We start from the raw sequence: 21,825 nt of genomic DNA, 5'->3' as shown, positions 1-21,825 counted from the left end.
AAAGACATCAAATATAATACATACCTACCAACAGGTCAATCTAAAATCAATTGAATAAAAAATCTGAAGAACAAAATGGACTGGTGAATACAGTAGAATCAGGGACATAGAAAGGGATTGGACTAACACTTCTCAGGGGGAAGGAGGTCTGAGGGGTGTGGGAAGAGATTGGACAAAAATCTTATGCCTATGGATGAAGACAGTGGCAGGGGCAAGGGCATGGGATGGGTTGGGAATCAGATGGAAGGGAGCTATTTGGGGGGGAGGAGAGGAACACCTGTAATAATCTGAACAATAAAGACATTGTTAAAAAAATTAGTACATATAAAGTAACTGTTTTACACATTTCCTTCCTATTGAAAAGTTTAAAACTTCAAAAACACAGTACAATGAAAAAAATTTTATTGTTAATAGCATGTTTCCATGTCTGTTTTTTGCAACTAATGGAAATATATTAGATGGAGATCAGAAAATAGAATAATTTAAGTGAACACAATGAAGACATAATTTATAAATGCACAAATTTAGTCAAACTTTGTTATAAAATAAAAAGAAAAATCTGCTTCAATTGTTCCAAATAGTATTAAAAACAATCACATACACACATGGGAAAAAGAACATTTTGTTTTAGTTATTTTAACTTGCACAGTGGTCCTCATTAAAAGAAAATGAAAAGTGCAGAAAAAATATTTCTCAAAAATCTTATCAAATTACTTGTAATAGGTTTTTGTAAAGATTTTTCTTTAGGAATGAAAATGTGAGTATCTTAAGAAAGTAGCGTGAATTATTAAGGTTAGTAGATGTATTTTGGAAAACTGAGATTTTAGGTGGCTCAAACTCCGATGTTCCTGTGCATCAGAAGGGGATTCTGTTGTGTCTGTAAGCCAAACTAAGTACGAAGAGATTTTTCTTGGTTCACTGACAATTTTTCCCATTAGTGATTGGCTTTATTATCAACTAGAGGCCAGGTGCATAAAATTCATGCACGAATTAGGTCCCTAGGCCTGGTTGGTGATCAAAGCTCAAGCATCTGGAGGAAGGGAAGGTCCCAGCTGACCTTTGGGCCCTGGGCATCACATGGGGCAGCACCTCTACTGCTGCCGACTGCCAGCACCACGTCATCAATGCCTGCCGTGTTCTGCGCTGCCCTCTGGTGACCAGTGCACATCATAGCAAGAAGTTAAACTCCCGGTCAAAGGGACAATTTGCATATTAGGCTTTTATTACATAGGATTAGAAACAGCTTCATCCTGAAAATTTATTGCTAGATGGTTGGAAAGGACCATTAGACTGAAAATTTCTAGCACAAGTGCACTGAGAAACATCATTCCCAGCCTGAGACGCTATTATCAAATAGAGAAATGTTCTGTATTAAAATTGGTCTTAAAACATAAAAAATGTGAAAATAGCAAATACCTCAAAAATGAAAAAAAAACAAAACCCACAAAATTCTGAAAAGTACATGATCAACATGATTTACTTTAGCTATCTAAAAGTATTCACAAAAGTCTATTTACAAAGTGTGCTTACATTACATTTAAAAAGACATGTATCAGGTGTTAATAAGTCATTATAATAGTTTTATAAAGATTCATATCCTTTCAAATATTAGTCATTATTAAAAAACAAAAAAGGCTGTAAACTGTCATTGCCTCGAAAGAGCACGTGATCTTAAGGGAAGAAACATCTCACTAGAGTTTCCAGTTTCTTCTTCTAGTTGCAAATCTGGGGGCAAAGGAGGAGCCCCAGGGTCCCCAGGTCTGGGAAGTGTAGTTGAAGAGAATGTAGGGTTTTCAGTTTTGCCTACTTCTAGGACAGGCAAATTCAGAGATGAATTAGTAGAAAAAAAGGGGGCTGTGCTGGATTCTCCTTCCGGATGGTACATAGTGGACGCTCTCCGTTTTTCAGAGAAATAACTCTCATCTGAATTTGATCTAGAGAGGTTGTTTGTGGCTCCATCTGGAAAAGGTTCACAGTTGCTACATTTTAGTCCTGCAATAAAATTATTCAGATGTTAATAAGAAGTAACAAGAAAATTGAGTTCAATTTCAAAGATTACAAACTAGTTACCACACAAAATTTAAATAACAATTTATAAATTCTGTCATAATTCATTTCACATTTCATTTGCTTTTCCCAACAACTATGAAGTTTGTCCAATAATTTACATTTTCTAGGTAAGGAAATAGTCTCAAGGAAGCTAAATAACATGCTATAAACTCACTTTGTATACTTATATCTTTAACTATTGGAAGACCTGGGAAAAATAAAATAGCCCTTAAAAATTTTCATAAAATAAGAAATGGCTTTTAGCCCTGGGTTGGTTTGGATTGGTGGATAGAGCGTCGGCCTGCAGACTAAAGGGTCCCAGGTTCGATTCAGGTAAAGGGCACATGCCCAGGTTGTAGGCTCAATCCCCAGTAGGGGGCGTGCAGGAGGCAGCCAATTGATGATTTTCTCTCATTGATATTTTTTTCTCTCTCTTCCTTTCTCTTTGAAATATATATATATATATATATATATATATATATATATATATATATATATATATATATATATATATAAATGGCTTTCACAAGTAATATTCTTTAACATACTGGCACAAAAACATTATCTAATAAAAACAAAATTTAAACAGGGTATATCTAAAATTCTTTGAGATAATGAATCTTAATTACTGAGTCTTGAATCATAGGGTGTTAGAAGTGGAAGGGATTTTAGAGGTCATCTGGGAGAGTCTATATATATTGAGTCTCTCACTATTTTTTTTTTTAATATATTTTATTGATTTTTACAGAGAGGAAGGAAGAGGGATAGAGAGCTAGAAACGTCGATGAGAGAGAAACATCGACCAGCTGCCTCTTGCACACCCCCTACTGGGGATGTGCCCACAGCCAAGGTATATGCCCTTGACCGGAATCGAACCCGGAACCTTTCAGTCCGCAGGCCGATGCTCTATCCACTGAGCCAAACCGGGTTCGGCGAGCCTCTCACTATTAAAGATGGGCAAACGGGGGCCCAGAAACAGTGAAGTCATGCCCAGCATTCCAGGACTACTTCCTGGGAAAGACAGAACTAGATCCCAGGTTTCCTCTTCACATTAAATAATGTCCAGGTTTTCAACCAATCAATTTACTTAAGTGATGGCAGTTGTTCTGATCAAAGAATTTTACCATATCGAAAGGGTATAGCCAACAATTAGCCTCAATATAGAAAGAATAAACATATACACAATTTATTTTTCTGTTAGGCTTAGCAAAAATATTCAACCCATAACTATCTATGGACACAGAACCGATTCTGAGTTGACAAATGTTATATAAAACCTGCAGAGTCTACAAAACACATTTATATATCATTTTTTCCCCACTAGTCTTCCAACTTCACAATACAGTCAGTATTTCTGTTCCATGCTATAGAAACTATTTTCTTAAATATGGCTCAGAAGGGAAAATTTCCATTGTGTTCCAGCATGCACTTACAGACAGTGAGCTCCTTAAGGGCAGAGCCCTAAATTACTAATTTCTGTATTCCCAGTGCCTACATCAGCTGGAGTAGAGCTACATCATATTCACATTTAAAGTAATTGCACTAGAAAGAGAGATGGAGAATGAGATGGAGTTTAGAGCAAGAGGTGGATTTAAATTGTACAGGCAATTCTACTGAGCTTTCCAATCAGTGAGTGTGTGCGCTCTGGGTTAGGGTGAAACAGGAGACATGGATTTGCTATTCCTTCATCCACCTCAGTTCCCATGCCTCTCTCATTTTGCCAAACTGAGTATAATTCTAGTGTTTAAAGTTATGTATAATTTATACAACATGATTCTTATAAACACAGCCAACTACTTCATCTTGTGATCAACTGGTAGGAGAAAAACTGAGTTGGACTTAATCAAAATACTTTGCTTGTATACTATTCTTTATGTGTTAAGTGCATTTTCAGGAGTTACTTTTGATGAGATTAATCTGCCATTCTGCTTTCTTTAGAAACAAACCCCTGTGTACAGTGGAATTTTATTATAGTTACATTTTCTATAAATAATACTGTTAACTGAATATAAATACAGAACATTAAGTAATATTCCATTTTTCCAGTACAAGGATATCCTACTATATATATGGTTAAAAATGCAAATGAATGTAATTCTGAAGATTAAACTTTCCAATGCAAAATTATCATTTCTGTAGTTCTTGTTTTTGTATTTTACTTTTTAAAGCATTGTTACATTTAAATGAACTCTTGGATACCTAAGATATTTACCTTTCAGATGTTCTAGTTTTATATTTCGAAGTTTTAGCACTTCATCTGTAATCTTCTGTATCAGAAAGTTCTGTGTTTTTTCTCGCCGAATAGATTCAACAAGGGTATCTAGTCCTTTGGGGTTTTCTTGTAAGTAGTCTAACAATTTTCCAGCCCTTTTTCTACTTGATGTTCGGCAAGAAATTTCTTCAGTGTCTTCTCTACTGAGTATTTTTTTTGCACGCAGATGATCAAAATGTCTCTCAGCTATGATTTTTTCACACAGATATACACGCAAATTTTCTAAAGCCTGAAAGACATAAAATGTGCTTCAATGTTATTTATTTATTTATTTATTTATTTATTTATTTATTTTAAGATCTAAAGAAACCACGTAGGAATCTTAACTGGTGAGAGAAAACATCCTGAAGTTGGAGGTTCAGGCTTACTAAAATGCATGCTATTAAAATGAAGGTCAAGTAGATAAAAGCAAGTCCTAGATGAGACATTCCTTACAGATCTCATTTTCACATCTATAAACCAAGACCAGGGCATTGTAGGAGAGGTTATGGTAATCCACAGGGTCTGGGCCCGTGGAAATAGAGAAGTCTGCTGAAGGCAACCTTTGGGGCTAACGATGAGACCAGAGGTTTCCATACATTTCAGTTACCATTAACAAAGAATCCTGAATTAGTCAGGGCCAGAGAGGGTAATTTAAGGTCTCAAAGCTTTTAATCTCCTCATGTTTGTTAATTTTTCATCTTCCTTGAGTAAAACCATTATTAAAACAAAAACAAAAACACACACACACACAAAAAAAAAACCTCACTAAACTAAAAGGACCCATAATGTGTATCTTTGGAGTCAGCTGAAAAGACTAGTGAGTCAGTTAGTAGAAGGGAGGAAGAAAGATGTGGACAAGGGAGGAGAGAGGAGAAACCTAACCTAAAGGAATAGTGAATGTTGAAAGAAATTAAAGGAAATCACAGAAAACAGGTCTAGACCTGAGAAGCAGCTAAGGGGGCTTAATTAGCAGAACAATGACCTGGGTCCGAATAAACAGCATCAATAGTCCAAAGCCAGTGATGTACTCTAGCTCCTCCATTTACTACATGATCATGGATAAGTAACTCCTCTGTGCCTCAGTTTCCTCATCTAAGTGTTATGAGGAATAAGTACATGTAGAGTTCTTAGAGAAGTTAATGGTCAATACACGTTACTGATGGTAACAATGATAACTAATTTGACTTACATTTATAATGATGATCAAAAAGCAACGGAAGATTTTAGAAATACCCTAGTATATAGTGGCAGAAAAGTACGCTAGGTGAAGGGTTCCTATAGTTCTCAATCCACTGAACCACAATATTCATTTATTTATTCACACAACCAACATCCATATATCTAAATACTAATATACCAAGTGCTGAGCATGCAAAGATCAACAAGACTTGAATCCTACATGCAAAAGGCATATGGTCTAGTTGGAGAGTACATATCACATGCAAGCCAATAATTAAAAGACAATGTGATATGATCCAAAAATTAAAAGACTGGGGAAGCACAGAGTAAGCAATTCACTCTATCTACAAAATCTGGGAAATTTACAGAGGCTACACTTTTGCTAGAGGCAAGGTGCACAGTGGGAAAATACCAAAAAGTCTGGGGTAATTGGAACACAGACTGCATGTGACAGGATAGTGAGGAATATAATAGGAAGGAAAACTGGGTTTAAATCACGGAAGAATTTAAAAAAATATATGTTTTTACTGATTTTAGAGAGAGAGGAAGGGAGAAGAAGAGATAGAAACATTGATGCTTCAACATCCATTGGCTGCCCTCAGCACACCCCCTCTGGGGATCGGGCCCACAACCCAGGCATGTGCCCTGACAGAATTGAACCAGTGACCTCTTGGTGCGCGAGTCAACAACTGACCAGGCAAAAAGAATTTTTATAACATGTTGAGGAACACACATTTCCCTGTAGCCAAAAGAGTCATCTAAGGTTTATAAATAAGAAACAATAAGAACATTTTTGCAGAGAACTGGGAGAAGCAAAAACTAGGGTTAGAGTAGACCAATTAGAACATTGCTATAGTATCCTACCTAATAAAAAAGTAGTATGCAAATTAACCTTACTCGCTACACCCTTAAGCCACACCCACCAGCCAATCAGAGCAAGTATGCAAATAAACCCAACCAAGATGGCTACAGCCACAGAGAGCAGGAGGGAGCAGGATTTCCCAGGCAACAGAGGAAGCCAAGCTTTCTGCCTGCCCTAGCTGGCCTAAGCCTCCACTCAAGGCTACAGTTTCAATTATAGAAGGTAAACAAGTCCAAATAGAAATGGCAGCAGCACAGAGCTGGAAAGAGCGGGAGTTAGGGTTGCCCCCAGCAATGGAAGAAGCAAAGCTTTCTGCACACCCTGGCCAGCCCAGGCCTCTGCTTAATGCTACAAAGTTTCAATTATAGAAGACACATAAACCCAACAGAAATGGCTGCTGGCCAGGCCATGGAGTGAGCAGGAGGCTCTGCTCTGCTCCAGGCTACAAAGTTTCAATTGTAAAAGGTAAATATGATACCAGGGCCTCCACTTGGGTCACCAGGGTGGCATGGCTGGCCTGCAAACCACCACAGGCCCCTCACTCAGGCTGCCCTACTCTCCAAGGGAACCCCCACCCTGATCTGGGACACCCTTCAGGGTAAACCAGCTGGCCCCCACCCGTGCACCAGGCATCTATCCTATCTAATAAAAGAGTAATATGCAGATTGACTATCACTCCAACACACAATATGGCTGCCCCCAATGGGACACAAGATGGCCACCACAAGATGGCCAGCAGGGGAGGGCAGTTGGGAGGGACCAGGCCTGTAAGGGAGGGCAGTTGGAGGCGATCAACCCTGCAGGGGAGGGCAGTTAGGGGTGACCAGGCCGGCAGAGGAGGGAAGTTGGGGGCAAACAGACTGGCAGGGGAGCAGTTAGACATCAATCAGGCTGGCATGGGAATGGTTAGGGGGTGATCAGGCTGGCAGGCAGAAGTGGTTAGGGGCAATCAGGAAGGCAGGCAGGTGAGCAGTTGGGAGCCAGCAGTCCTGGATTGTGAGAGGGATGCCCGACTGCCCGTTTAGGATCAGACCTCGAGGGGTCCCACATTGGAAAGGATGCAGGCTGGGCTGAGAGACCCCCCCCCCCCCCCCCCCCGCCATTCTGTGCACAAATTTTGTGCACCGGGCCTCTAGTATTACAAGAGACAGACTAGATATAAAAGATGAACCCCTTGAAAAACCTCATCGGTTATTATTTCTCCCACCTATATGATGATGATTCCCATATTTTTGTATATGATCAAGACTTTCTCCACCTAGACATCCCAAAGGAACTTCAAATTCAACACCATAAACCAGATTTATCTACACCTTTGATGTTCTCATCCATCCACCCACGCAATCATGCTATAAAACCTACAATTTGACTTCTCCTTCTCCGTCACTCACTTGCTTCATCTGATCATTCACCCTCCAAGATCTGCCACCCTATCCTTTATGTTGATCTAATTTTCCCCTTCACTTCATCTCTATTATTAGCATTACTCTAGTTCAGGTCCTTATATGTTGCATGGACTATTAACAATGGACACTTAGCTATACTTCCTACTTTTCTCCTCCCTCTCAAATCTCCTTAAAACACCTATTTGATCTTCCAATTTTTCAAAAAAAAAAAAAAAAAAAAAAAAAAAAAGGAAATCTGGAGTGTTATATAGAGTCTAATATTGAAATGTCACCAGTGAATTTTTTTTTTAACAATTTAAAACACTGTGCTCCACACTTGACTTAAAAGGATCAACTTCCTCAACACTGGCAGAAGAATAGGTCTCAGACCAACCTCAGTTCAAATTTTGAGAACTGGGGCAAGTTACTTAACCTCTCTAAACTTCCTGTGCCCTATTGATAAAATAATAATACTTTAGAGGACTGTTAGGAGGACTAAATGAGACAGTGCATATAAAGACTTGACAGTCTATGATTGGGTTGTGCACAATAAATAATTACTTGATAATGTCAGACAGGGCACTTCACAGTATGGATCCTACCTACCTCTCCAGTTTAATCTATCACTGGATTAAACTTTATAGGTATCACATAAAGTCCTGGTACTTTATGTGGTACCTATAACTGCTTGTTCGGAACTCTACATCTCTTTATGTTTTACTTTTATCTTCTTTTCTCTTCTCTATACCCCAAGTCGCTATTCATCCTTTAAGATCCAGGACAGTGGTCATCTCCTTCAGAAAGCTTTACCTAAACTCCCCAGAGAAAGTTAGGCATCCCTCTCCTCTGTCCTTGCGGTACCCTATACATACATTTCACTTCTCTATACACCAAGACTCCACTTTTCATCTCCCAATTCATCCTGGCATTTCCATTCTGTCCCACCACTCTTCTCAAAGTCACCAATGACCTCCTTAATGCTAAATCTGATACTTTCCAATCATCTCACTTCTCAGCAACACCAACACAGTTGACCACTACTTCCTTGAAATACCTTTTTGTCTCATGTTACCACACTCTCCTGGCTTTCTTCCCATCTCTGTGGCTGTAACTTCTCACTTTTCAAAATTCTTCTATGATTTATCTCTTCCCTTTTAGCTCTCAACTTCCTAGGTGAACACATTCAATCTCATACTTATGTTTCCAGGTCGGATCTCTTCTCTTCTGATCTCCAGACTTGTTGGTTAAGTTGCTGATTTGACATTTCCACTTACTAATCTGATTCTACTCTCAACTCCTACATTCAATCCATTGCAAGGTCTATCATTTCTATTTCACCTGGAATTCTCCTGCTCTATCCATTTCCACTGCCTTCAACCTGATCTAAATCACCATAATCTAACTGTATAAATTCTGAAAGTCTCTTCATTAGTTTCCCTCTTTTCACTTTTGTTCTCTTCAGTCCATACAAGAGGCAGAGGGATCTTTTAAAATATAACATTAGTTCCTCAAGAAGTCCCTACTGCACTTGTGGAAAAAAATCTGTAAGACACTTAATAATATGGCTCTAGTCCAGCGTTTTGCAACCGCTGTTCCGCGGCACACTAGTGTGCCACGAGATGTTGCCTGGTGTGCCGTAGGTGCAGACAAGACAAGAATTTTATAATTTTTCACTATTTTGTTTACTTAATATTTCATAATAAAGTAATTATAAAATACTTTCTTTGTGTTTATTTGATTCCTATTCAAGAGAATTACTTTATATATAGTCAATATAGGCACAGAGTTAAATTTTTTAACATTTTCTAATGGTGGTGTGCCTCGTGATTTTTTTCATGAAACAAGTGTGCCTTTGCCCAAAAAAGGTTGAAAAACACTGCTCTAGTCCACTTTCCTAACTTTGCCTCAGGGAACTCTCTGCCTTTTTCCATTTTCCCCAAGTCATAAGATCTTTGCAAATTCTACTCTGCCTAGAATTTTCTTCCCTGAGTCCTGTCATATCCTTCAGGAACATTTAAAGTGTTAAATGTAACCTTCCCTGACCATCCTACCTCGAGGAGATGACCCCTATTATTGTCTCAACATCTGTCTGTCTCCTTAATTCTAGTAGTACTTAACATAATTTATAATTATATACTTATTTGTTTTCAACCCTAATGACCTACATGTTTGAAGGAGGCAAGAATCAGATATGTTTTGTTAGACTGTGTACCCTGAACGCAGCAGAGTGATAAGTGAATGGTGTTTTGGATGAATGTGTTTAATAACTTAAAATTATCATTTTATGTCTATCTCCCTCCTCCTAAGAAAACAAGCTCTTTTCAAAGTAGGATTGAAGGTTAGTTTTAAAAATTTGAACTGGTTTATTCAATTACAATATCATCCTCATAGCAGCATGTAATCCATATTAATAAAATGGAACTAAATTCAACCAAAAAGATGATGTAAACTAGATGGGGCAGAAGGGAAGGAGGAGTGTAGGGAAGAAGTGGGAGTTTCCAGGAGGATGGATGGTTGTACCAGGGGTCTTCAAACTACGGCCCGCGGGCCACATGCGGCCCGCAGAGGAGTCTGATCCGGCCCGCCAGGTTTTTTGGGCAGTGAGCGCAGCCGAGGTGTTACAGTAGGAATTAGTAGTTCATATAGTCCGGCCCTCCAGCTCTCTGAGGGACCGTGATCTGGCCCCCACTTTAAAAAGTTTGAGGACCCCTGGTTGTATACTATTCATCAAGGCAGAGAACACAGAAGGAACAACAAGCAGCTTTGGGGGAGGAATGATGAAAAGTTCAATTTTAGAAAAGGGAAGGAATCTGCAGGTTATAAAAGTTGATTTCCAGCAGATATTTGGAAATATGTGCCTCTAGTTGAGAGAAAAGGTCATAAACCATTTTTTGGAAAATATCATGACAAAAATTAAAAAAAAAAATGTGTATATACTTTTCTTTCATAGACCTTCTGGAACTCATCCATGATTCCCCAAGGTTATGAATTTCTTATATGGCTGTAAAGTGAAATCATGGAAATGGATAGTATCAATGAACTCATAGAAAAAAATAAGGCCTGGAAGCCACTCTTCACATCTGTGTTTGTGTACAGCTTTTATGTCCTCCCACTTGTAATATCCATTGCCTGTTTTATCAACTTCTTCCGGGTCCAAGAATGAAAATAATCTCCCTTAGAAACTGTTGTCAAGATTCAATGGGAACATTGTAAATTGTGTGAAACAACATCTGGAACATAGCAAAGCCTAGCTCTCTTGAGTTCATGGTTTTACTGGCACACATCTTGAATAAGAAAACACTAATTTATTATTACATATTAACTATCAATGTCCCAACCTTATCTCAACTAGAATGTAAAGCAGGGGCCTGTTATTTTTTTGTATCTGTCCAGGCTAAAGGATAGTAAGTGTTCCATACCATCAGCTAAATGGCAGAAGTCCAAGTTATGTCCCATTTCCTCCTGCTAATTGAACCCAACCATAATCGTGAGTACAATATTATAATGAACTTTACAGGAGAGAGAAAAGGAGATTTAAAGTAGATGAACACCTAAAAAGCTGTTGTCCTGTCCAGTTCACAAATATGACTTTGTAAGTTTTGTGCGGTTAAGCCAGAGCACACTTTACGTTGAGTTTCTGTTTTTAATATGAACTGATATAAAACTATGTTAGTGGCAGGCCCTCATACAGGTCTCAATTGGCAAAACAACTTAAAGGCATAGGAAAAAGGAGACACATGTCCTATCTCAACAAATTCATTGTTTATGCATACATAGTACGATTTTCCTGCAGCATCCAAGCAGAACAAAACTACCAAATATTTTCAACGCCGGCTGGTAAATTTAATTGTCGGGCTACAGGTACTCATCCCCCTCCCCTCAATTTACATATGTGGGCGTTTGCTTACGAGGGGGAATTCCAGGTCGTGCTTTCAGCTGTTGAGCTTCTTCCCCAGCCCCCTTTGCAAAAAGAGTTTCACATATTTGCTCCAACTGCTGCTGGGGATCCTTGTATCTGGTGCAGCCTTTGCAGCAGGTGGAGCCAGCCAGCGGCCTGGGGAGTCTGACTCGGGATGAGCGAGAGCCGCGGGTCCCTAACGCGGCTCCCAGGCGCGGGGGGCGGGATCGCAAGGGGGCCGGCGAGGAGGGGGCACGGAGCGGACCGCGAAGAAGCAAGCGCTCCACTGCACCAAGTTCCGGACGCCCGAGCTCTGATTTCAGCGATTCAAAACGTAGATTAACAGCTGGCCAGTGGAGTGACTTCCATTGAGGCTCCCCGCGGCCCGGCCCGCTCCTCCCACCCGCAGGCTCCTCCTCCGACCCCCGACTCCGACTCTCCGGGTTTCCGCTTTCTGTGCCCGCCGAGCGGCAGCCAGCCCCCGCCCGCCCCCGCCCGCCCCCAGCCCGCGGGGCGCCAGAGGGCGGGATGGAGCTACTCACGTCCTTCTTCACTTCAGTCAGGTCCTCCTCCGTGAGGGACAGCGCGGTGGGCTCCATGGCGGAGGCGGGGAGGCGCTTCTTCCGGGTCCGGGCGCTCCGGCGGCGGCGGGCGGCCCCACCTAAACTGGGGGCTCCGGCCTCGGGAGGAGGGGCGAGGAGCGGAGGCGGAGCGGAGCGGGAGGAAGAGCGCTGCCCCTTGGGAAACAGAAAGGCTCGGGGTCGAGCCGGAGCGCTCTGTGCCTCGCCTCGAGGGTGACAGCGACGCAGACCGAAGTGTCCGACGACGCGGCCCTTGGAACCCCGCTGCTTCCCTCTTCCCTCTCCCGAAGGCTCCGGCGCAGGTGCCTTCCCTCGAGGAGGCGGGGCCGCATCCAGAGCCCGCCCCCCTCTCTGCGGCAGCCAATGAGAGCCATCCCGCGGGCCTATCTTGTCCCACCCCCCGCCCTTCCGGAGCCTTTCGGGAGTGGCCCCGCCCCCAGCCGTAGGTCATTTGCATGCGGCCGCGGGTGGGCCTCCCGGAAAGGAATCGTTTCCGTGGGTGGGAGCCGCCGTGGCCGCGCCGCCCGCGGGCGCTCCCCGCCTGCGCTGACGTCTCCCCGGCGGAGTCTCCTCCCGGCTGGCTCCTCGGCGCCCTTGGGTGACTCCCCCTTTCCCAGGCCCTGCCCTGCGATTTCCGGTGGCTGTGTTTGCCCACTCAAGTTTTTAATTTATAGGATCACACGCCCTAGCTACAATACTAAAAGGGCAAAAGCACCTACAATCCCACCGCTTTAACACATAATCTAACGTTCCTATGCTTTTTTGGTTACTGCTTATTACACATAGATTTCCTTTTTTTCATCTTGTGAAAAAGGACGTCCTCAATAGGGCTTGCAATGAGAATTAAATATAAATGTTAAATGTCTTAGAGGTACTCGTCATACAGCGTGCACTCAATTTATATTTTGTTATTTGTATTACTCAAACATTATGAATATGTCTTGCGCATCTTATTCTGTAAGAGTTCTCCCATGTTATTGCGGGGGACTGGGGAACAGACTGCTGTTCCCAGCCTGGTCTTCTAATAGAGGAGTATACAAAGCAACATGGGTGATGCAGGTGAGAGCCCTGGGCCCAGCCATTGTTTGGACAATATGCTAAATAAGAATTAGAAGAGGGAATTAGAAGCTCCAGGTGTAGATAAAAATGACAAGAAAACTAAAGACAAACGCAGGGACCCCTGTTATTTAAGGGACGAGAAAGCGAAAGGACCAGAAAAGAAAAATATTCCCACAGCCACACCAATGTAGTTTTGATCACAACACAGGGATTCTGCTTTTAGCATTAACATTATGTCATAGGTCTTTTTCCACATTGATACACAGTATTTTTCCTGATTGCTTAATCTTCCATTATCCTGGTATTACCCAATTTGCTTAACTATTTGTTCTTTCATTTCACAAATATCTATTGAATGTCAACTAAGTGCCAGACACTGTTCTAGGTACTTGAGGAAATCTCACGTGAACAAAATAGGTACATTTCTCTTTCCTCTTGAAGTTTAAATTTTAGAATATGTATGTTTGGGGCAGGCAGATAGACATTTGAAAAGTGTTATGGAAATTATTTATTATGTTAGAAGATGATAGACACTAAGAGAAACTATAAACCAGGGAAGAAGGATGAGTCTTGATGGAGTAGTTAAAATACGGTGGTTAATGAAGATCTCTCTGAAAAGGGGAAGTTTGAGTTACCACTTGACAGAAGGGAGGGAATGAGCCATGTGGACATAGAGAGAAAGAGAACAGCCAATGAAAAGGATTGTGTGACTGGGAAGGATGGGAGGTCCTTGTGTGCCATTGTACATTTACTCTGACATTGTTCTGAGTCATAGGGGTTCACTGAGTCACATGGGAAGCCGCTGGAGGGTTCTAAGACCAGGAGAGGCATGATCCGATTTAAGATTTGAAAAGGAGCACTTTCACCCTGGCTTTGAAGGGAAGGAAGGTGGAATAGGGAAGACCAAGTTAGGGAGCTATTTCCATAACTCGGCCCCCAGGATGTGGTGGTTCAGAACAGGTTGGTAGTAGTAAGGGTGAAGAGAAGTGGGGAAATGATTCATTTCCTTTTACAAAGATTGCTGTGGCTGCTGAGTATAGAGTAGTAGACTGTAGGTGTAAGGGAGGAAACAGAGAGACCAGCTGGAGGCTACCACAGTGAGCCAGGCAAAGGGGATGGTGGTGTGACTAGGGTGAGAGCAGTGGTGAACAGTCCTCCATGGTTACCTTGTTATTTCTAGTTCTCCACTGCTATAAGACATTTGACCCCCAATTTTTTTCACCTACATATTCCCTATCCTTAAAAAAAAAATTAAAAAAATATATACATATTGATTTCAGAGAGAGGAAGGGAGAGAGAGATAGAAATATCGATGATCAGAGAGAATCACGGATCAGCTGCCTCCTGCATGCTCCCTGCTGGGTGGGGATCGAGCCCACAACCTAGGCATGGGCCTTTGACTGGAATCAAATCTGGGACCCTTTGGTCTTTAGGCCAACGCTCTATCCATTGAGCCAAACCAGCTAGGGCTCCCCATCCTTTTTTATTTTTTATTATCACTTCCTTTTCATAAACTCCCAAGAGCAGCAGTATTGACTCACAAAGAAATGATTATTATTTTTTGTCTTTTCATATGTATTTCCATTCAGAGAATTGGCTTCCCTTCAGAGAATTGGCCCATGTGTGGAAATGAACTGTGTTTTGCTAGAACTATACCAGCTCTGCTGATGGAGGAAGGGATTCAGAACCCATCCAAGTAAAGTGATTTGAACGATGCCAATTTGACACACCATTTTGGTCCCGCCATTGTAATGTTGCTGTTCAATTGCAGTTCTATTTCAATGAAACGTTTCAAATACACTAAACTATAAAGAATAATATTCCAAACACCCTACACTCATTACCAAGATTTAACAAGTACGGATATTGCACCACTTTTGCTTTTGCTATGGCTTTTGACATTCAAATATTAGTGCCAGACAGCCCCGTTTCTTGAGTCTTCTTTCAATGCTTATTATACATTTGACTTTCCTGTTCGTTGACCACGATTTCATTTCTGACACCTCCAACCTTCTTCCATCTTTGACAGTCATTCTGTTATTCATTTATTCAACTAAAAAGTTGTGTCTGCTGTGTGTCTGAGATGGGAGTTATGGAATGAGGTGCAGCTGAGCAAGGAGCTTAGGAATTTTTAACAGCTGAAAGTTCAATAGTTTGTTTTTGAGCCCATGCCTCATTGTTCCCAATTGGTGGGTCACGTGGTAACTCTATTTTTAACCTTTTGAGGTGAAATGGTAGTTCTGAAAACTTCCCAGTTCATCCTAATGAGATCATTAGAATTACATGGCTGAGAACTGTTGACACTAACAAAATGGTAAGACACAGACGAACACACTCTTAACAGTGTCAAGGGAGACATTTCATAACCCTTGGGGGTCCTCGTGGAACAGCGAGGTTGGTTCATAGAGAGTATTGCACCAGTACCCAAGATACTAGTGACTTCTGTCAACATGCAAGGAAATGTGCCTTATTGCCCTGCTCTTAATTCTATTTGATTCAACATGTATGCTCATGACTTTATGGAATGAATATCTGAAGCTAGAATTAAAAAAATTTTTTTTCTGTGCAATTTTTTCTTCCAATGAAATCCTCCATGGAAGCTAAAAGATAAAACAGATAAAGATGGAGCTGCTCTAGGGACCATTAAGAAGAGAGTGGAAGGCCCTGCCTGCTGGGCTCTTAGATGCTTCCTCTCTCACTCACCTACCTTCCCACCCACCCGGTCCCACCGCTCTCAGCCCTTCCACACGATACTCAAGCGCTTGAGAGAGCATTGTTTGAAAATCCATAATACAGAAGGTACTTTTATAACTAACTTGTGGATAACCTAAAACTAAGAACATAAAATACTTTTCATGGCAGACTGAGGGCCAAGATGAACTCTAACAGGATCAGTATAAAGTAAACCAAACCAAACCCAAACTGAACTTGTCTGGAATGGGTTTTGTTGAGAATGAAAACATTTCCTTTCCTGCAAGGTATTCAAACATATCCCAGACAACTTTTTCTAGAAAGAAGCCATAGAAGAGGATTAAAAAAAATCATAAGATGAGGTAGTTGTCCTAAGTGATAGTGGCCACAACCTTAAGCCTTTGGAAAACCATGTTCATAGTGCCAGAGCTCCTTGTATCCAGAGGATCTCTGCCAGCCTGGCCCACAGGATAAGAAGTTGTTGTTTCTTGCCTTTATCTTTCTCCTGACTTTCCTCATCCAGCTCCACTGGGGTTTTGCCTTGAAAAGATCTGGCAATGATCATGGGACTTATCAGAGCTACCATTTTTATTGTTTAATTTTCAATCTATTATTATTTCATTAGATTGTAACGTTCGTAAGGCCAGCATTTTATCTACTTTTTCAGTGGTGCTCCTAGAAGAGTGTCTGGCATATAATAGGTATTAGGAAGGGAATGACTATGTCTCCTCAAAATTCATGAGATAAAATCCTGACCCTCGATGTGATGGGATTAGGAGGCGATTAGTCAAGAGGACAAAGCCCTCATGAATAGGATGGGTGCCCTTTTCCTAACATGTGAATTTATACAGCAGCCAACAGTCTGCCACCTGGAGGAGGGCCCTCACCAGATCCAGACCAGGCTGGCACCCTAATCATTGACTTATACAGCTTCTAGAACTGTGAGCAATAAAATTCTGTTGTTTACAAGCCTGTGGTAATTTGTTATAGCAGCCTGAGTGGACTAAGACATTCCATGTACAATAAGTACATGTTGAATGACTGACTGACTAAAGAAAAGCTACTTAATGGGAATAAAGTTCTAGTTATGCAAGGTGAGTGTGTTACAGAGATCTGCTGAACAACGTTGCGCCTACAGTTAACGTGACTGTATTTTCTACCTAAAAATCTATTAAGAGGGTAGAGCTTATGTTAAGGGTTTTGTCAACAATAAAATAAAATGAAATAGAATAAAATGTCAGTGTCATTTTAGCCTCGTCCAGTCCTTCATGGTTCCTCTCAGCAGCCATTCTTACTTCTTGGACACACCAGGCTGCAGCTAAAGGGTAATTCAGTGTTTGTAACTCTCCCTGGCCTCTGACCCACTTGCCCCAACCCATCCCTTGTCTGTGCCCCATCTTTGTGGTCTCTGACTCACACCTCATTCTCTGGTTTTCACTTGGTTAGTCCTTGACACTTAACTGTTCAAGTTCAGGCAAGTGTCCTTACTGCTCTGTGCCCCAGGTTTCTCATCCACCCAGGAAAAAAGCTTTAATTATGCAAAGAGGAGTAAAGATAGACTGTTGGGAAATACTAACATATAAAGGATCAGAAATAGCAACATTTAAAAAATATATATTTTATTGATTTTTTACAGAGAGGAAGAGAGAGGGATAGAGAGTTAGAAACATCGATAAGAGAGAAACATCGATCAGCTGCCTCCTGCACACCCCACACTGGGGATGTGCCCACAACCGAGGCTCATGCCCTTGACCAGAACTGAACCCGGGACCCCTCAGTCCACAGGCCGACGCTCCATTCACTGAGCCAAACTGGTTTCGGCAGAAATAGCAACATCTTTTCTCAGAGATCGATTGAATGCATGTGAAGTGCTTAGCTTCCTGCATATGCCACACAGGCAGTTAATGTTAGCAATGGTCACTTTTATTACTCTTTGAGACTTCCAGCGTATAAGACGACCCATTAATTTTACAGTTAAAACATAGGTTTAGGCCTATATTCGCTGTATAAGACTACCCCCCACTTCCGAGGCAACACCAGTTCTTTTTTTAATAGTCCGCCTCTCTGACTCTGGCCAATCCAAGCAGGCTTTTGCTTTTTATGCATGCAAATTATACATGTTCAGTACCCGAAGCTACACTGTGTTCTAGTAAAAAGCCTGCTAGGGCGGTGGTATAGTGCCATCCTAGATTTCCAAGTGAGGTGCTTTCTATCTGTCCTCTTTTCTCTGTTCCCTCTGCTGAGACCTGAATTCAGACCACTGAAAAAGCCCGGTTGACTTTTTTTCGTTTCAAAAGTCGTCTTATACGCCGGAAAATACGGTACTGTCTTTATTATCTCATCCTTTAGAGCAGCGTTTTTCAACCGCTGTTCCGCTGCACACTAGTGTGCCGCGAGAGGTTGCCTGGTGTGCCGTAGGTGCAGACAAGACAAGAATTTTATAATTTTTCACTATTTTGTTTACTTAATATTTCATGATAAAGTAATTATAAAATACTTTCTTTGTGTTTATTTGATTCCTATTCAAGAGAATTACTTTATATATAGTCAATATAGGCACAGAGTTAAATTTTTTTATCATTTTCTAATGGTGGTGTGCCTCGTGATTTTTTTCATGAAACAAGTGTGCCTTTGCCCAAAAAAGGTTGAAAAACACTGCTTTAGAGCAATGCTTGTCAGCACCTTCATCTTGATCATGACCTTGATTTTACTTGGCCACAATGCACTTTCTCCCCTCAGCTCTGCTGCCTGGAGGGAATAGTCTCCAGGCTGCCTCCTGAGATGCTGGTTCCCTCTGGGCAGCACCCAGAGAGAAGGTAAGTCTCCCTGCTGACTTACCTTCAGAGCAGGGAGAAGCCCCATTGCTGAGGAATATATTGAATAGTTGATTCTGTGTTTCTGGTTGGGCATTGTGCACTGTGTTGAGCTTTAAACTGCTTGGTGCCAGTTCTAAAAACCCCAAACCACCCACTTTTGATGATCTGGATTGTGGTCAAAATTAGTTTAGCTCTACCAACCACCCACAGTTTCATAGAATCTTTGCTGTTTATTTCAACTACATGTAGTTACAATCGTGGCCAAAAGTGCATCCACCTTTTAAAAACTGGAATAGCAATTTTGCCCTTGTTTCAAGGGAAAAATGATTCCATTGTGCCTTTTCTAGGTGTGAATCTATTGGGGAAGGAACCTGTGTCTCTTGAGGTATACACTGAGTGGACAGATTATTATGATCTCTAAACACATAATAATCTGGCCACTGTGTGTGTGTGTGTGTGTGTGTGTGTGTGTGTGTGTGTGTCAGAGGCCCGTGCATGAATTCGTGCATGGGTGGGGTCTGGCCAGACTGGCCAGGGGGAGGGGACATGGGTGGTTGGCCAGTCTGCCTGCTAGCTGAACTCCTGGTCGAGGGGACAATTTGCATATTAGCCTTTTATTATATAGGATATACACTGAGTGGCCAGATTATTATGCGTTCAGAGATCATCATAATATGGCCACTCAATGTATGTTACCAGGGGATCTTTTGTAGGCATGTTACCAATTTCGGGAGCTCTATTTTTGGAAACAGGCAGGGAGAGGGTTTGAGTTTTATTTTAGGGAAACATCTCTGGGGCTGTATTGCGTGGGGGTTGGGGAGTGGGGTAAGAGAAGAATAAAACCGGAGCTCAGGAGGGAGGGCAGCTTAAAGGCAGACACCCTGAACTCATGAAGTGGTGGCAGTAGTGAGAGACAGAGGGTGTGGGTTTGAGAGAATCGACGATACTTGCCAGACTCACATGTGACCCAACACCCCAACTCTGTTTTCCATAAAAATCCAAGTTACACTTGACATCTTGTGACGCTTAGGCACGTGCTGCCTGGAGATGCTTTGTTCCCTGATAGCCTTCTGTGGTCTACACGCCCCTGACTCTGACTCTCCAGCTTCCAGAGCCCCAGTCCTTTCCTCACTCCTCAGAAAGGGCAGTTCGGCCTCCCGCTTCCAGTGCACCCCGGTTTCCTGAGGCTCTGGCTCAAGACGTGCCCCTGCTACAACGCAGGTTCCATGAAGGCAGAGGTCTCTGTCCTGTTTCCGGACGTATCCAAGGTGCTCGTCACGGTGCTCGGTTTATAGTGGGTGCTAATGGATATTTGTTGAAATGGAAGGAACAAAGAAAAGGTGGTTCAATATGTTGGACACTGCAGAAAATTCAAGTCGAATGAGAACAGAGAGAGGGCCCCTGGTTTTAGGATAGCAGGTCACCGGTGACCGTGGAGAGGGACCTTCAAGAGAATGGGTTGTGGAAGGCAGAGTGAGTTGTGGAAGTGTTGTTATTTTAAAAACAATTTTTAGAATAGGTCACGGGGGGGGGGGCGATGATTTTGTGAGATAAGGAAACAAAGCTGCGAGGTTAGACTGGTCTTCTGTATGCTATTTTTGTTCATTTATTAGGTGTGGCTCATGGAAGTCGAAACAGACAGACCTTCATTTGGTGGGAATGTGCCTGAGCATACACTGCTAGGTTCTCTCTTAAAGGATTGTCCCACTTTGCCTATGACAATGGAGGACAGAGTACAAATAAGCACAAAGGAATTTCCCATTTTCATTAAATAAGTATGCAATGTAAGACTGTAGTGATAGGTGTGGATATTTTGGGGTCAGTTTTCTTCTTGAGATATTTCATTGCTCACTCACACAAAATTGCTCCTCATTTTTGCCCCACACCCAAGTAGAGGTGTTTTAGGCATTATGTGTTGTTTTGACAGCATTGTAAGTCACATGAACAGTGCCCGAGTCGAGTTGCATCTAACCCAGCCATCACTTTCCTTCATTGCTCACAGATGGCGGACTCTCTGAAGTCTCTTGGCTGGAACAGCAGATTGAGACTTAATTGGCATGCCATTCGGGTGTCCTTTATTTGCCACCCATGCCTGTAAAGTTACCTTTTCTTTTAAATATACAATTGTGGCACCTTGTACACCCTGCTTCTGGTTTGGTGGCTGGAAACTGTCCTCTGGCTCGCCTGAGGACCCCTGGGCCCATCTTGTGGGTAAGCAGGTGGTTCCCTTGTGTTCTTCTGCTCAGCCTCCTTGTCACTCAGCCACATGGCTGCTAGGGACCCTCATGAAACTGCCTCATCTGCTGGGCACTGCTGTCTCCATGGCTCTGCTACTGCTGCCAGCATTTCAACCTCAGGGGAGGGGACACTGCTCTGTCCTTTCTATTCAGGCTTGAGAATAGACAGACCTCTCCCCTAGGTTGTCACTTGCTGTCTGTGTCCCCCCAAAATGCTTCTTACTGTAACTTTCAGCATGTATTTCCTCCACGTAAAAATAACAGAAGGAGAGTCCAAACATACCTTTGTTGCTGGAGGTGCGGTCTGGCACTGCCATCTCCAACCTTGCTGTCTGTGCCCCCCCAAAATGCTTCTTACTGACTCTTGCTTCTTACTGTATCTTTCAGCATGTATTTCCTCCACGTAAAAATAACAGAAGGAGAGTCCAAAGTTGAGCATAGCTAACATGAGAGGTGACTACCCCTTAAGAGCTTGCAAGCTTAGACCCATCATGTCTTAGGTTGTGTTCCCCAGAAGCTGACTCAGAGGTGAGGATCTGAACAGGTAGTTCATTTGGCAGATAATCCCCGGAAGCACCAGTCAGAGAGTAGAGAAGCAGTTCAGGAAGGAAGTCTACATCGAATGCATAGAAAGGTTTACCCCGGTGGGCAATGGGGGCTCAGTCCCCGGGGGAACCTTTGAGAGACAATACGGAACTTCCCTGGCCAAGATGGTAGCCATCAGCTATATGTGGCTGCTGAGCATCCGAAATGGGGCTACTCAGAAAGGAGAGATGCCCTAAACCAGTGTTTCCCAAACTTCTCTCATGATGAG

At 42.2% G+C, this 21,825-nt stretch overlaps 1 protein-coding gene across 1 annotated transcript; it reads right to left on the bottom strand.

Annotated features, from left to right (window-relative positions):
* Nucleotides 1-37: 37 nt before the first annotated feature.
* On the bottom strand, nucleotides 38-12,544 carry BCL10 (BCL10 immune signaling adaptor). Its single transcript, XM_084872067.1, has 3 exons — nucleotides 12,170-12,544; nucleotides 4,262-4,550; nucleotides 38-1,992 (listed from the first exon to the last, which is right to left on the bottom strand). Exons 1-3 carry the CDS (start codon nucleotides 12,224-12,226, stop codon nucleotides 1,646-1,648), a joined length of 693 nt encoding a protein of 230 aa, XP_084728193.1. The 5' UTR covers nucleotides 12,227-12,544; the 3' UTR covers nucleotides 38-1,645.
* Between the last annotated feature and the right edge of the window lie 9,281 nt (nucleotides 12,545-21,825).

The sequence above is a fragment of the Pipistrellus hanaki genome, assembly GCF_964339955.1.
Source record: "Pipistrellus hanaki genome assembly, chromosome: 2".
Taxonomy (NCBI): Eukaryota; Metazoa; Chordata; class Mammalia; order Chiroptera; family Vespertilionidae; genus Pipistrellus; species Pipistrellus hanaki.
This window is presented reverse-complemented; position numbering and strand designations above follow the sequence as displayed.